The sequence below is a fragment of the Monodelphis domestica genome, chromosome 6 (genome assembly GCF_027887165.1).
Source record: "Monodelphis domestica isolate mMonDom1 chromosome 6, mMonDom1.pri, whole genome shotgun sequence".
NCBI lineage: Eukaryota > Metazoa > Chordata > Mammalia > Didelphimorphia > Didelphidae > Monodelphis > Monodelphis domestica.
In genome coordinates, this window is record NC_077232.1 from 20,363,922 (window position 1) to 20,377,873 (window position 13,952).

Consider the following 13,952-nt stretch of genomic DNA (forward strand, 5'->3'; position numbering starts at 1 on the left):
TACATATATCAGAATACATTAGCCATATAAGCAGCAAACACAGGTCTCTAGGAGATGGTTATAGACTTCTATGGAGGGCTCCCCTACTGGGGGAGACCTTAACTGTTTGCATTAGTAGTATTGTTTTGAAAAGATCATCCCATAATTCTGTAGTCTCTCAGCTAGAATATTACAGGCTCAGACAAGAAAACCAAGCAGTCCAAAGAGTTGCCTCACCATTGGTGGTAGGAAGACGGCTCGAGTGGTCGTCGACTCTGAATGTCAGGAACCGAGATTTGGGGATCCCACTGGAGGATGGTCTTTGTTGAGTTCATTTCTCCAAGTTCTAGGAATGTCTCTGGTTGGACAGCTCCCTGGTTAAAGCATCATAATGGAGAGTAGGCTTCTTACCGGGAGCTGGTCCTCTCATTCCACCCCCAAATCCCCCAATGGGGGTCAGCAAGATGGAGGATCTAGAGGTCACTGCGAAATAGGGTTGGGCAAAAAGCCATTTATAGGGCGATTCCTCTTAGGCAGCTCAGCCAAAGCTCTGAACCTTGAGAGGAAGCGTGGTTGGATGTACTGATGTGGAATCTGCCATGTCTCCATGTCTCCTTCTTCCATGTATCTATCTTCAGTTTGATGCCCCCCTCCCCAGGCTACAATGCTTCACCTTCTTCCACATATCTTTATTCTGCCTGAACCCCAAATCTCTAAGATCCTGCCATTGTCTCTCATGCCATCTTCTTCCATTTCATAATGACCTATTCCCACTGAATTTAAACAACCTATCTTGCATTTCCCTAATATACTTATCAGGTTAGGGGTCAGTGTTGCTATCAACCTCTTTTGCTCCTCCTGCCCCCACTGGACTATCATCTCCAAGCCTTGTAGCTCCTTCAGTATCTAGCACATAGCTTTGCTTTGCACACAGAGGGTGCTTAATAATTATTCGTTAGCTGAATGAGTAAACCATTAAATTCCAGGTGTCATCACTATCTTCCATTGATCATGCTTTTCTCATAATTGAAAGGGTGGAGAGGTAGCATGATATAGTGAATGGAGTCTAATCAAGCTTGGGTTCAGAAAGACCTGGGTCTAAATCCTGCCTCTGAAACTGGCATTGTGACCCTGAACATGTCACCTAACCTCTCTAAGACTATAGGTAGTAGAAGAATTGGTGATCTGTATCAGAAGAAAGACATTTCTCTTTAGGAATTCCCTCTACTGATGAAAATGTCAGTCCAGCTAAAAAAAAATAGAGAACAATCCTCTCCTAAGGCAGATGTTAGGTCATTGCGATCGTTCTACTGCTTGACTTTGCTTTTGTGGGTGTTCTCAATTACCAAACTGTATCAGAATATTATTATACATATTATATTGGAGGGTCTAATTTCACCTGCAACATCTCTTCTATCCATTTCTTTTGTCCCACTCAGTTCAGCTTTCATCTAGACTATTGCGAGAACTTCCTAATTGATCTCGATGTCTTGAGTCTTGCCCCTCTCAAATCCATTGGCCAAGTAGCTGTTTAACTTATCTTTCTGAAGCACACAACCCTATACTTTCCTCCTACAAGAGACCTTTCCTCATGTTCCAATTGACTCTTTCCCTTGAGGTGACGCCATATTGACTTCGTGTGGATTTCAAATGGATGATGTATACTTAGTGTTTCTTCCAGTAGAAGGCATCCTTGATGCCTTGATGACTGGGACTGGTTATTGTTTTTTTTTCCCCCAGTATCCCCAGAACCTAGAGTAGGGCTTGGCATGTCATAAGTCCTGATCAAATTTTTATTGAATGAATTAATATTTAGTATATTTGTATCTGTGCTATAATAAATTTCTTCTTTGCTTATGGTCTACCAAATGGCATTGCTATTGATTAGTATAGACCATGGGTGTATTGGGGTGAGCATTATCTTTGGCCTTCTGCCAAGTAGTGGCGCCTATGCTCTGGGCCTGCTTATGGCCACATGACCCATTCTCTATGTCCATCTATTCCCATCTTTTTAGTCCCAAAGCCTTGCAACCCAACTTTTCAATCAGTACATCTATCAGGAAACATTTGTTAAAGGCCTACTGTGTGCAGAACACTGTGGCAAGTGTTGAGGGATGTTGAATGCCTAGTATACGGTATTTCCCAAATACTTAGGAAATATTTTTCTCACTGACCAATGAATGGCTCTCCAGGACATATTTTAGTCCTACCATTCTTAAAATATATAAATATGTCTGTGTATATGTATTTCTAACTTGCTCTTTTTTATTTTCCATGAAGTTTATTAATAATCACTTGAAATAGAAAAGACAGATAAGCATAGATCTAACTTGCTCTTGGTTAGGTCTTGTCACTCTTCTGAACCCTTACCTTCCATTTTGGAACCAGTACTGTTTATTGGTTCCAAGGCAGAGGAGCAGTAAGGGCTAGGCAATGGAGGTTAAGTGACTTGCCCAGGATCACATAGCTAGGAAGTATCTGAGTCCAGATTTGAACCCAGAATCTCCCATATCTGGCCCTGGTACTCTATCCACTGAACCATCTAGCTGCCTCCTGCTCAAGAACTTTTAAGAGTTCCTTATTGCCTTTATGATCAAGTACAAATTTCTCATCTTGGCATTTAATGCTTTCCAGTCTGTGGAAATCTGGCCCCAGCCTTCTTTTCTAGGATTTTCCCCCACATGACTCCTCCACACACTGTCCCAACCAAAATAGCCTACTTGCTGCTTTCCAGCTCCACATTCTATTTCCTGTCTCATTGTCTTTGCTCAGACCGACATCATGTTTTTGCAAACTCATTCTCTACTCACCTTCACCTCTTAGAATCCTTTGCTTCCTTCAAGGCTCAGCTCATGTACCACCTCTTGTGGATACCTTTCTGGATGCCCTTTGTTGTTAGTAATCTCTCTTTTCCCTCAAATTATCCTGCTTACATATTGTCTCATCCCAGTAGAATGTAAACTCCTTGAGGACAGGACTGTTTTTGTTTTACTTTTGTATCCTCACCACTGCTCTCTACACAGGGTAGGTTCTTCCTACTTGCTTGTTGGAATTATCCAATAAAGGGATGAAGTTACTCTCTAATCACAGTGAAGGAGGAAATTGGATCAGCTTCAGGGGTTATGACAATATTGAGAAACTGACCCCTCAGAACGACATGCCTCTTAATGAGTGAGAATAAACCTAGATTATTCTTGGTTTCTCCTTCTTCACTCTTATCCCCCACTCAGGGGTTTGTACTCCATTCTTCTCTATCTCCATCACCCTTTACCAGAATCATAAATAGCAAGTTTGGGGCCTGGGGCAAACCTCACAAAATCTCTTCTGGAAATTCGAAGACAAATTTCATTTTGGTGAGGGAGGATGGAGTGTAATAACAATGGGATATCACTATTTTAACTATTCCTGTTAAACTAGGTTCTAAATTCAGTTGTGTTTATGCTGCAGAAGTACAAATGCTATCTGCACCCTCTAAATTTTGGTGTCCTGGGGAAATGTCCTGATCACCCCACTCTAGTTATGGTTTTGTCATTCAGTGGCAGAGTTTTTTGTTTTGCGCAGTTCACAGGGCCAAGAGTTCCAGGATGGCATGACTCCATTTCCTCTAGGAATCCTAAATCTTAAAGTGGGGAGGATTGAGCACAGAAAAGGAAATGGAGCCTTGAGAATTGCAATTATTCTGGCTGATCACCTTAACCTTTCAGGCTGGATACAATTGATGGAGAAATGAGAGGAGATTGACAAAAGCTGGGAAGGTGTTTTCTTTCTTGATGGCAGTAGCCAAGTAGGAGGAGGTCTACTGGACTTGAAGGAAGTTGGTATGGGAAGCTTTCAGGTACCAGGAGTCAGGAGAGCCAATAGCTGGCAGATGGTCATCTAGGTTGGTTGGTATTGGCAGCATTCTCTGATGACTAATCTCATTTTAACAGTGACAGTGGTTGGAAGGGCCATGGGGGGAGGAGGAGTCATGGAAGGGAGCCTGTGATCCCCTCATCCTTTCTGGCTTAGCATTGTCAGTGGTAGCAATACAACAACGTGGAGGGGAATACAGGGAAACTGAGTCAGATCTCTTCCTCTTCACTTGCCTTGTTCCAGCGGTGACAGCAGTTAGCGGTGATCCCCAGGAGAAAATTGGTGGCTACAGAAGCGATGGAGACCACAAAGCCCACGAAGGCAATGAATAGGTAATCATCCAGTGTCAAGGTCAGGTGACAAGCTTTGAAGCTTTCCTCTGTGAGGGAGAACAGGGGGGCACCCTCCACTTCTGGGGGTCCCCGGCACTCGGCCAACTGGGAGTCTGCAACAGAGGAATCAGAGAAGTCTTTTGATCACATGGACACCAATAACCTTAGATAAAAAAATAACTTCATATAGCAAATCACCAATTGATTCATATGCTCCTTCTGAGAAGTGGTTTAGCATAACTTTTTTAGACCTTTATCTTCTATCTTAGAATCAGTACAATGTATTGGTTCCAAGGCAGAAGAGTGGTAAGGGCTAGGCAATGCGGGTTAAGTGACTTGCCCAGGGTCACAAAGCTAGGAAACGTTGGAGGTCAAATTTGAACCCAGGATCTCCTGTCTGTTTTTTTTTTTTTTTTGGCTCCCAATCCACCGAGCCACCTAGTTGCCTTCTAGCATCATTATCCTGAAAAGTAGAGTAGCCCATCATTGTGTTGCTTGTATTTGGCAAAGCCACACCATGGTGTTCAGATCCTGGGATATGATAAGAAGGAGAAATGGAGCCCAGAAAGAAAGGGAACATGGAGTCCAGGTTTAGTGGTTTAAGGGACTGGAGTCTAAGAAAGACCCAGCAGTGGCAGTCCTGGGGCTGAGCTCTAACCTTATTTCTGTCACTGATTCACTTGCCTAAGTCACTTGGGATCATCTAGTCTTCTTTCTTTACTTCTGTATAATGAGTTGGCAAAGTTGGCAAAATCAAGGGTTCAAATCCTACCTCTGATACATACCAGCCATGTAAGTCACTTAACTCCTCTGAGCCTCAGTTTTTTCTTCTGTAAAATGAAGGAGGTTTTTCTAGATGGCCTCCAAGACTCCTTTCTTTAAGATCTCCAGATCTCTGGTCTAATGAGGGATGGATAATTTCTAAGGAACCTCTGAGCTCTCCGATATTATGTGATGAGATCATATTTATAAAGCTCTTAGCCCAGTTCCTAAGCCCAAGGCAGGTACTTAATAAAGCTTGCTCCCTTCTCTCTCCCCTTCTCTTTGGAAACTCTGGTGGTCAGGAAGGGCAGAAATTGAATGAAGGGAAGAAGAAATGTGACTTTACTACTGTCTCTAATGAGCATAAAATACCCATTTTCTGTATCTTCCCCCATGAATTTGGACCATGTAAAGGAAAGAAACAACCTCCTAGAGTTGAGCAGTATTGGAAATGGCTCCCTCCATCCTTTCCCTCTGGCCCACAATGCCTCCTGTTAGTGCTTGGCCCAAGCACCTGAACCTCACATGTGGGTTCTCCAGTTATTTTCAGCCCTGGAGGAGCTCCCTCCCACAGTTCTGGTGGAGAGATGTAGTCGTGACCCACAGCCCCCATACTATTCTGGTCCTGGGCCCACCCCCACCCCACTTCAGCCTTCTCTGAGCTCCCTTGTATTCCCGTCTCCCCTTCTCTTTCCCAGTGGGCTTTCTAGCCCACATGGTATGGAAAGCACATCTGTGCTCATGTGCTAGATCCTGCTGCTTTGGCCACTGGGCAGGGTTTGGAGGAATGTGAGGTCCTGCTGGGTTCAGCCTCTCCACACAGAATTCTGCTCTTTCAGAAATGTCTCGGGTTTGGTTGTGACTGGCAGTTGCGTTCATGGCTGAGCCCATTCAATGGTACCCTCTGACCTGGTTAGTACTTCAATTGGGTGTTTTACAGACCTTTCAGCCCCCAAATCCCAGAGAATGGGGGAATCAGCTTGGGCTTTGTGGCCACTTTTTATTTTTCTGGGTATCCAGATCCAGTCCTAGCCTCATGCCCTAAAAAACTCTGCCCAAGTCCCTTAGCCCTCTCCCAAGACATTTCTGATCATACCTTCTAGCATTTGTTTAGTACTTTACTATTTGCCAAGTGATTCACAATGATTCTGTGATGTAGGTTATGTTATTCTCCTCATTATACAGATGAGGAAACTGAGGCAAGGGAAGTTAAAGACTTGCTCAGGCCAAGTGTGTGAGGCAGGAGCTCAACTTAGGCCTTCCTTAAGTCCAATATTCTATCCACTACTCTGCCTAGTCACCAACTGGATCCCCAAAGCCTTCATTAGACAGCGGAGGGTGGGAATTTCAGTGGTCTTGGATTTGGATCCTCTGGCTTTGATCCCAACTCCAGCTCTCAATGGAACACTCTGGGCAAGCTCCTTCCTTTCTCTGAATCTTAAAGCTCTCATCTATAAAACGGGGATGCTAATAATTATATTATTCAACTCACTGGGTTGTCCTGAGAGAAGTACTCCAGAATTATGAGCTAATCTGATTATTATCCAGAATTGAAGAATATCTCTTTGATTGGAGCAAAGCTGAGAGCCTAATTAATGATAATGGTAGCGATAATTAAGCTCACATTTCTATAGCATTTACAATTCAATACTCGAAAGCTGGGGAATGTGTGAGGAGTGGAGGGGGGACTTTCCCGTCCTTTCTCTAGTCTGGTCCTTATTTCCTTGGTCAACAGATATGCAAAGGAAAGAATGTTAGATTAGGAGTCAGAAGGGCAGAGTTGAAATCCTGGGTCTGCCACTTACTTGTGTGACCTTGAGGAAGCCACCTTTTCTCTGTGGGCCTCAATTTCCTTTTCTGTAAAAATGAGGGAGTTGGACCAGATGACTTCCAAGTTCTCTTCTAGCTCTCAGTCTAGGATTCTAGGAACTCTGCTTATAGCAGGTGAATGGATTTTTAGCTATGATCTGTGAATTTGTTTTTAAAAAATCTCTTGGGGGCAACTGGGTGGCTCAGTGGATTGAAAGCCAGGCCTAGAGATGGGACATCCTGGGTTCAAATCTGGCCTCAGAAACTTCCTAGCTGTGTGACCCTGGGCAAGTCACTTGACCCCCATTGCCTAGCCCTTACCACTCTTTTGCCTTGGAGCCAATACACAGTATTGATTCCAAGATGGAAGGTGAGGGTTTAAAAAAAAATCTATACTGAGTATTGGCTCCAAGACAGAAAAGTGTTAAAGGCTAGTCAGTGGGGGTTAAGTGACTTGCCAAGGGTCACATAGCTAGGAAGCTTCTGAGGTCAAATTTGAACCCAGGACCTCCCATTTCCATGTCTAGTGCTCTATTTACTGGGCTACCTAGCTGTCCCTTGTTTGTATTTTAATGGAGTTGGTTTCAGGGACAACTAGATAGCTCAGTGGCTAGAAAGCCAGGCCTAGAGATGGGACATCCTGGGTTCAAATCTGACTTCAGACACTTCTTAGCTGTGTGACCCTGGGCAAGTCACTTAACCCCCATTGCCTAGCTCTTACCGCTCTTCTGCCTTAGAACCAATACATAGTATTGTTTCTAAGAGAGAAGATAAGGACTTAAAAACAAAATAGAATTGGTTTCTTCCTCTATGTTCTGGGCTATAGTTTCTGTACTCAAATATATTATTCTGAGAAGGGGTCAATGGACTTCTCCAGACTCCAAGGGGGTCCAGGACACACCACAAAGGCTAAGAACCTCAGAGTTCTGAGTTTCAGATCAGAGTATCTGCATGGGTATCCCAGCTCTGTTACTGATCACTCATGAGACTGTGGATAAGTCATTTCCCTTCTCTGGCTCTGTTAAAGGATGGGGTTGACTAGGTGCTCCCTAAGATCCCCTGTAGGTTTAAGCGCTTTGATCCCATGATCTACCCTTCTCTCTTCCTCCAAGTCATCTCGGCCTCCCAGCCCTACCTGCTGTGCAGCGCTGGATCCTGTTCCTCAGCCACTTCAAGAGGGGCTCCATGGTGCAGCCGCACACCCAGGGGTTCCCCCCAATCTGCAGAGTCACCAGCCCCGGCAGCCCCTCCAGGGCCTCGAGGCTGAGGAAAGCCAGTCCTCCATAGCTGAGGTCCAGTTCTCGGAGCTGGGAGAGGCCCTGGAAGGCCTTGGGGTGCACTTTTCGGAGCCAAGGGTTATGGCTCAGGTCAATGCGGAGCAGCCCTCGAGCCTCGACGAACATGTCGGCAGGGACGTGGCTGAAGTTGTTGTAGCTCAAGTCCAGGTGGGCCAGTCTCTTGGCGTGGAGGAAGAGCCCGGGGGGCAGCTCTACCAAGGAGTTGTTCCGCAGGTCCAGTACCCGGAGTTCCCCATAACAGGTAAGGTAGCCTGGCGGGACGGTGGCAATGCGATTGTGGGCGAGGCTGAGGTTCCGGGTGTCCAGTGGGAGGTCAGGAGGCACAGAGAAAAGGCGCTGGCTGCTGCAGTCGACCACTTGGCTGCGGCAGGTGCACAGGACCGGGCAGCTGGCAACAGCATCAGCCAGGGCCAGCCCTGCTGTCAAGAGAAGCGAGGCCAGCAGCAGGGCTGGCTTGGGGGAGCAGGGGCGGACCAGCTGGGACCAAGCGGGGCCCATCTCAATCCTCTGCCAGCAGCAGCATGGCCAAGAGGAGCCCATAGCCCTCCCTGGGTCTCAGACAAGAGTCACTGGGGCAAGAAGGCAGCTACATTGTGGCCGGGGGCTGGGGGAGGTGGGGCTTTTGTCCACTGACTATCATTGGCTCTGGCCAGCCTGGGAGCCTGGGCTCCCCAGGTGAGAAGCACCAGCAGGGTTCCTTTGGTGGCACCTGGTGGGAATGCAGGGAGTCTCAGTCAAGGCCCCCCGAGGTTCTGGAAAGATGATCAAGACTGTAGAAACCAAGGGAGACATCCAGTGGGACCAGTTGGCAGCAGTCCTTGAAACACTGGCCCAGGATACTCTGGGCCATCAAAAATCATCAAAGTTCCCAAGGTATTCTGGGTTAAGTGTCTCACTGGGGGAATAGGGGAGGGCTGAAGGCTCGATTTGGCACCTGCCACTCCCCACCCCCACCCCACCTAAGGTCCCAGGACTTACTCAAGCCACTGAAATCTCTTAGGGGGCAAATCCAGTCCTTTGGATCCTAGCACTCAGGGCTGCCGACCCCATTTCATGGAGGTATTTAATAGTCGAAGAGAGACAAGGGATTAGCCTTCTGGGAAGGATACCCAGGTTGAAGTGGGTCTCCATGGGTTCCACCAGGAGGTGGCAGGGTCCTTAGCAAGGGAGGCTTTTCCCGTCCTGGTGAGAAAAGGACCAGAAAAAACACTTGCCTGGGAAGGTGTCTTCCATCTGTATGTTAGTGGGCAGGTTGGGGGAGAGCATGGGTCCAGAAGATCCAGGACCACAGGAAGAAGACCGAAGGGTGGTCAAAGGGCCAGTTCTAGGTTTTCCTTCTAACTTGCTCCTAGTCCAGTGTTCTTTTCCTGGATTCCGCAGGGAGTGGTGAGAAGTCCCCACTGCAAGATCTGCCAACAAGATTTGGAGAACAGATGCTTAGCAGGGGACTCACGGAAGGAGACATTTGCTGCCTGGCATATTCCTCTGGTCTTCCTCTCATGGTCTGCTTTCTCCTCCCTTTCCTCCCCATGCCCTTCACTCCATGTTTCCATCTCAAAGGTCCCTCCTTGGTGCTGACCTCATCCCTCTTAGCTCTGGGCTCCTCCACCGCCAGACCCCTTCTGCAAATGGTCGTTGACTGACTGATGGAGTTGTGAGAGAACCTCCTTTCCCCTCTAGTGACCCAAACCCAGCTATCCCAGTCAGAACCTTACAGTGTAGCTAGTCCCTTCCCTCTGTAGCTGGCTTCCCCTCCAAACCTCTTTCCCCCATTAGTACAAACACATACCTACTTGGCTATTCTATAACACCCACCCACCAAGGCTGAGCCTCACTGTTGCCTCCCAGGACCCCCTTCACTCATTCCCTTCTTGATCTACCCTTTGCCTTCAACCCCAAACTGCATTCTCTTCTTGGTACTTACCTCCTCTGACATTTCTTGCCTCTCACACACCCAGCGGGAGCTTCCCCCACCATCTTTCACACACAGTACACACCCCTACTCCCAGCATCCTTTTCCATGAATGTTCCCTACCCCCACCCCTCCAACTTGCTCCCGTCCCTCCCCCAGACAGCAACAACATAGTGCTGGGTGGCCTTGTACCACCTTTCACATCTCTTCCCCATATTACCCTTCATGCCCACTGTCCCCCCTCCCCCTCCATCCTTTAGTCACTCTCTTCCCTAGTACCCATCCCTCTGCCTCCCTCCCAATCTCAGATCCTCAGAAAAGAAAATGATCCGAGCTCCAGTCTCAGTCATCCCAGCCCCAAGGGCTCCCAGATGCCTCACCTTACCCCTACCCTTCTTCTGCCTCTGCATCCCCTAAAGCAATTACTCACTCTGGCCCAGGAACGCTGCAATCAGTGTGGAGGCAGACAAGGATTTCCCTCTTGGAATCCCAGGTTGTTTCAGGAGAACAGCTTGCCTTCCTTCCCTCCTTTTCTCTTTCCCTCCCCCTCCCTCTCCTCCTCCATGTCTCCGGGCTCCCTGGCCAGCACCTCCTGAGGCTTCCTCCTTCTGTCCCTCTCAAGCCCTCTTCCCTCAGATGGCTTGAGAGAAAGGGATGCTCAGAGGAAAGTTCAGAGGACCCAAATGTCTCTTCTCGAAACTCAGCTGGTACCAAGGCTGCTGGAGTGTGTGGCTTCAGCCAGGTCTTCCTCCCCTTCCTCCCCCCCCTTCTCCCCCCTCCCTCTCTCCCTTTCTCTCTCTCTCTTTTTTTCCTCGAGGGCCAGGTACTGACGTTTCACTGTCTCTTAGCAACTGCCTCCACATCTCTGAGCAACAGCAGAGCTGGCTACAGACCCCACCAAGATGAGAGAAAAGGGGAAGGCAAACACAGTTGGGAGACTCTGTAGCCACCCACAAGATCTTAATAACAGGGAGAGAGAGGGTAAGAGAAAGGAGAGGCAAGGGCAGACAGGCGAAGATGGGAAAAGAGAAGGCTGAGGAGCTACTTAGGGACAGCCATCAGGGAAGGAACCAGAAATATGGAAATAGGCAACCAAGGGCAGAGCTAGGGATGGAGAGCTCCATATGAGCTAGCCCAGATAGAAATGGGAATGAGCTAAAACATGTGGTGGAGGTGAAAAGAAAACGGCCGAGAAAGAGAAAGGAAAAGGAAGAGAAAGGCATGCTCTCTGAGATTTCTCTCTACCATTTCTTATCAGGTTACTGAGTTGACTCAATTAAGGCACCATTTTTGAATAATTAAACAGACAAAGAGAACTCCCAGAACCCCCTGCTTCTTAATGATTGAACAAGTGGTAAACCAGATAGTGGACTCAGAGCATATCAAATGGCTATATGAGGAGACAAGCTTCACTTTTTCCATTGGACAGTTCCCTGGCCTGAGAGACAGTGTAGTGGAATGAAGAGAGGAATGGAATCGAAGTCAAGAAGACATGGGTTCAAATTCTACTTCTGACACAAACCAACTCTGTGAATGTGGAAGAATTACTTAGCCTCAGTTTTCTCAGCCATAAACTGAGAAGGTAGGATTAGATGGCCTTTGAAAACTCTTCCAGCTCCAAATCTATGCTCTTATGATTGAGGCTGACTTATGGGGCTGTGGCCCTAAGCTTGAACCCAGCCATCTTCTCTCTCCATTTGGCCAGCTAAGGCTTAGAAGCAGTGAGTGCCTGACCACCACATTCAGAAATATGATCAGAAAGGCATAGATGGCTAGGGACTCTGGGATTTCCTGCCATCCAATTGTCTACAAGTCCAGGATGGTGCAATCTATGGTCAAAGCACTACAATATGTGCCAGTAGTTACATGGCTAGTGCCATCTTCAGAGGCATTAATGGAGGAATAGTGTCTGTGACTAGGAAGGAGAGAAGCTTGTTGAACTTGACCCTTGTTGGATCTCATCACCAAGCTAAACATCTCTTGCTTCTTCATCTGTTCTGCATCTAGCCTTGGGTGTCTTCACTGTCTTTGTTGCTTTTCCTCTTGTTAAATGCCCTTCCTAAAATGTGGTACCTGGGAACGGATGTCCAAGAGAAGACTGAAGGGAAGACACAGGAGAACTGCTTTGGAGTATTTGAAGGGCCTTCAGTTGTTCTACATGGTGGCAGATGGCAGAACTAAGACCAGTAGGTTGGAATTACCTAAAGGCAGATCTTAACTTAATGTAAGGCATTTAAGGCCACATCTCCCAACAAGAAGAGCTGTCTGAAAAGTAGAATGAGTTATCCTAGGACAGTGATGGCGAACCTATAGCATGGGTGCCAAAGATGGCACACAGAGCACTCTCTGTAGGCATGTGGCCACTCTCCCTCTACCCCCAGAGTTTGTTATTAGAAAGGCAGAGAGCCTCAGGAAGAACTGCTTCCTTCCCCCTCTCCACCATGCCTGATGACATTTTTTTCATATCACCTGTCCTTCTGCTCAGTTGTCCAAAGGGAGAATTTCCTCCCTCCCCTGTGTGGGGAAATGGTGGGGCAGGGCATGGGACACAATTTCTGGGAGGTGGGGCTCAGTACTACACATCTAAAAGGTTTGCCATCAATGCCCTAGGAGGTAATAATTTTTTTTAAACCCTTACCTTCCATCTTGGAATCAATATTGTGTATTAGTTCCAAGGCAGAAGAGCAATTAGGGCTAGCAATAGGGGTTAAGTGAATCACACTGCTAGGAAGAGTTGGAGGTCTGATTTGAAACCAGGACCTCCCATCTCTAGGCCTGGCTGTTAGTCCAATGAGGCACATTGGTGCCTCCTTGAGAGATAGTAAATTGTACATTACTAGAGGCTTTTAGTGAAAGCTGGACGTGTTGCTTGATAGAAATGTTTTAGAGAAAATTTATTTTGATGTGCTGGCCTTTGCAGTATAACTCTGAAATTCTTTGATTCTAAGCAAGGCTGAAATCTTCCTTCCTTCTCAGTGGCTATGAGAAGGGGAAATCAGGCCTCAGGGAAATTTACTTTTCTTTGGGGTAAGTGAAGAGAGTCACTGTCAGACTAATGTACCTCATTTAAGCCAGTTTAGATGGAGTAGGGTGGTACAGTTGATCTGATTATACTATCTGTGACATTAGATATTTCCAGAGTAGTAATGTAGGTAGATCCTCTATATTTGGCAATAGGAAGTAGGGGCATTATGCTGGAAGAAGGAAGGAAGGAAGGAAGGATAGAAGGAAAGAAAGAAGGAAAAAAGAAGAAAGGAAGGAAGAAAAGAAGGAAGGAAAGAAGGAAGGAAGAAGGAAGAAAGGAAAGAAAAAAGGAAGGAAGGAAAGAAGGGAGGGAGGGAGGAACTTTTAATTGGTATCCCCATGGTTGCAGGTATTTGGATAAGTACTGTATAAATATTGCACCTTTTGATCTTCCCAACAAACCTAAGAGATGGGGTGCTATTATTAACCCCATTTTATAGTTTAAACTAAGATAGAGACAAAGTGACTTATCCAGAGCAACTCAGATACTAATAAGTAACTGAGGCCCTTTTTGAACTCAAGTCCTCCTGGCTGCAGGCCCAGTGCTCTAGCCACTGTGCCAACAGCTGCTTTTAAATAAATTCACTTGGAGTTGCATGATCACAGGGTGTTAGAATTGGAAAGAGACCTTAGCACAGGGAATATGAGAGCTTAGAACTTGGCAAGGACTTTAGAACTCAGAACATGAGAATGGGAAGCGAGTTTAGAACCCAGAAAGGAACCTCAGATTGTCAATGCCAGAAGAGACTTTTGAATTTAGGAAGAGATCTCTGAATGTCAGTGCTGAAGGGAACATGGAACTCAGATGGTTAGAACTGGGAGGGTCCTTGGAACTCTGAATATCAGTTTTGAGAGGAACCTTAGAACTCAGATGGATTTTAGAGGTTACCTGATCTGATTGTCAATTCACAAATAAGAAAATGGAATTCCACAGAGGGGAAGTGACTTGCCCTAGGTCTCATGAGCTGGACTGGAGGCTGAACT

The 13,952-nt window shown here is 46.6% G+C and overlaps 1 protein-coding gene across 2 annotated transcripts; it reads right to left on the reverse strand.

The window, feature by feature from the left end:
• Positions 1-1,758: 1,758 nt before the first annotated feature.
• On the reverse strand, positions 1,759-10,783 carry LRRC55 (leucine rich repeat containing 55). Of its 2 annotated transcripts, none has more exons than XM_007497462.2 (3): positions 10,375-10,783; positions 7,870-9,441; positions 1,759-4,276 (listed from the first exon to the last, which is right to left on the reverse strand). In XM_007497462.2, exons 2-3 carry the CDS (start codon positions 8,570-8,572, stop codon positions 4,041-4,043), a joined length of 939 nt encoding a protein of 312 aa, XP_007497524.1. In that variant the 5' UTR covers positions 8,573-9,441; positions 10,375-10,783; the 3' UTR covers positions 1,759-4,040. The 2 variants fall into 2 exon arrangements, with proteins under 2 accessions (XP_007497524.1, XP_001376172.1); XM_001376135.3 differs by lacking the exon at positions 10,375-10,783 and adding an exon at positions 9,957-10,101.
• Positions 10,784-13,952: the final 3,169 nt, after the last annotated feature.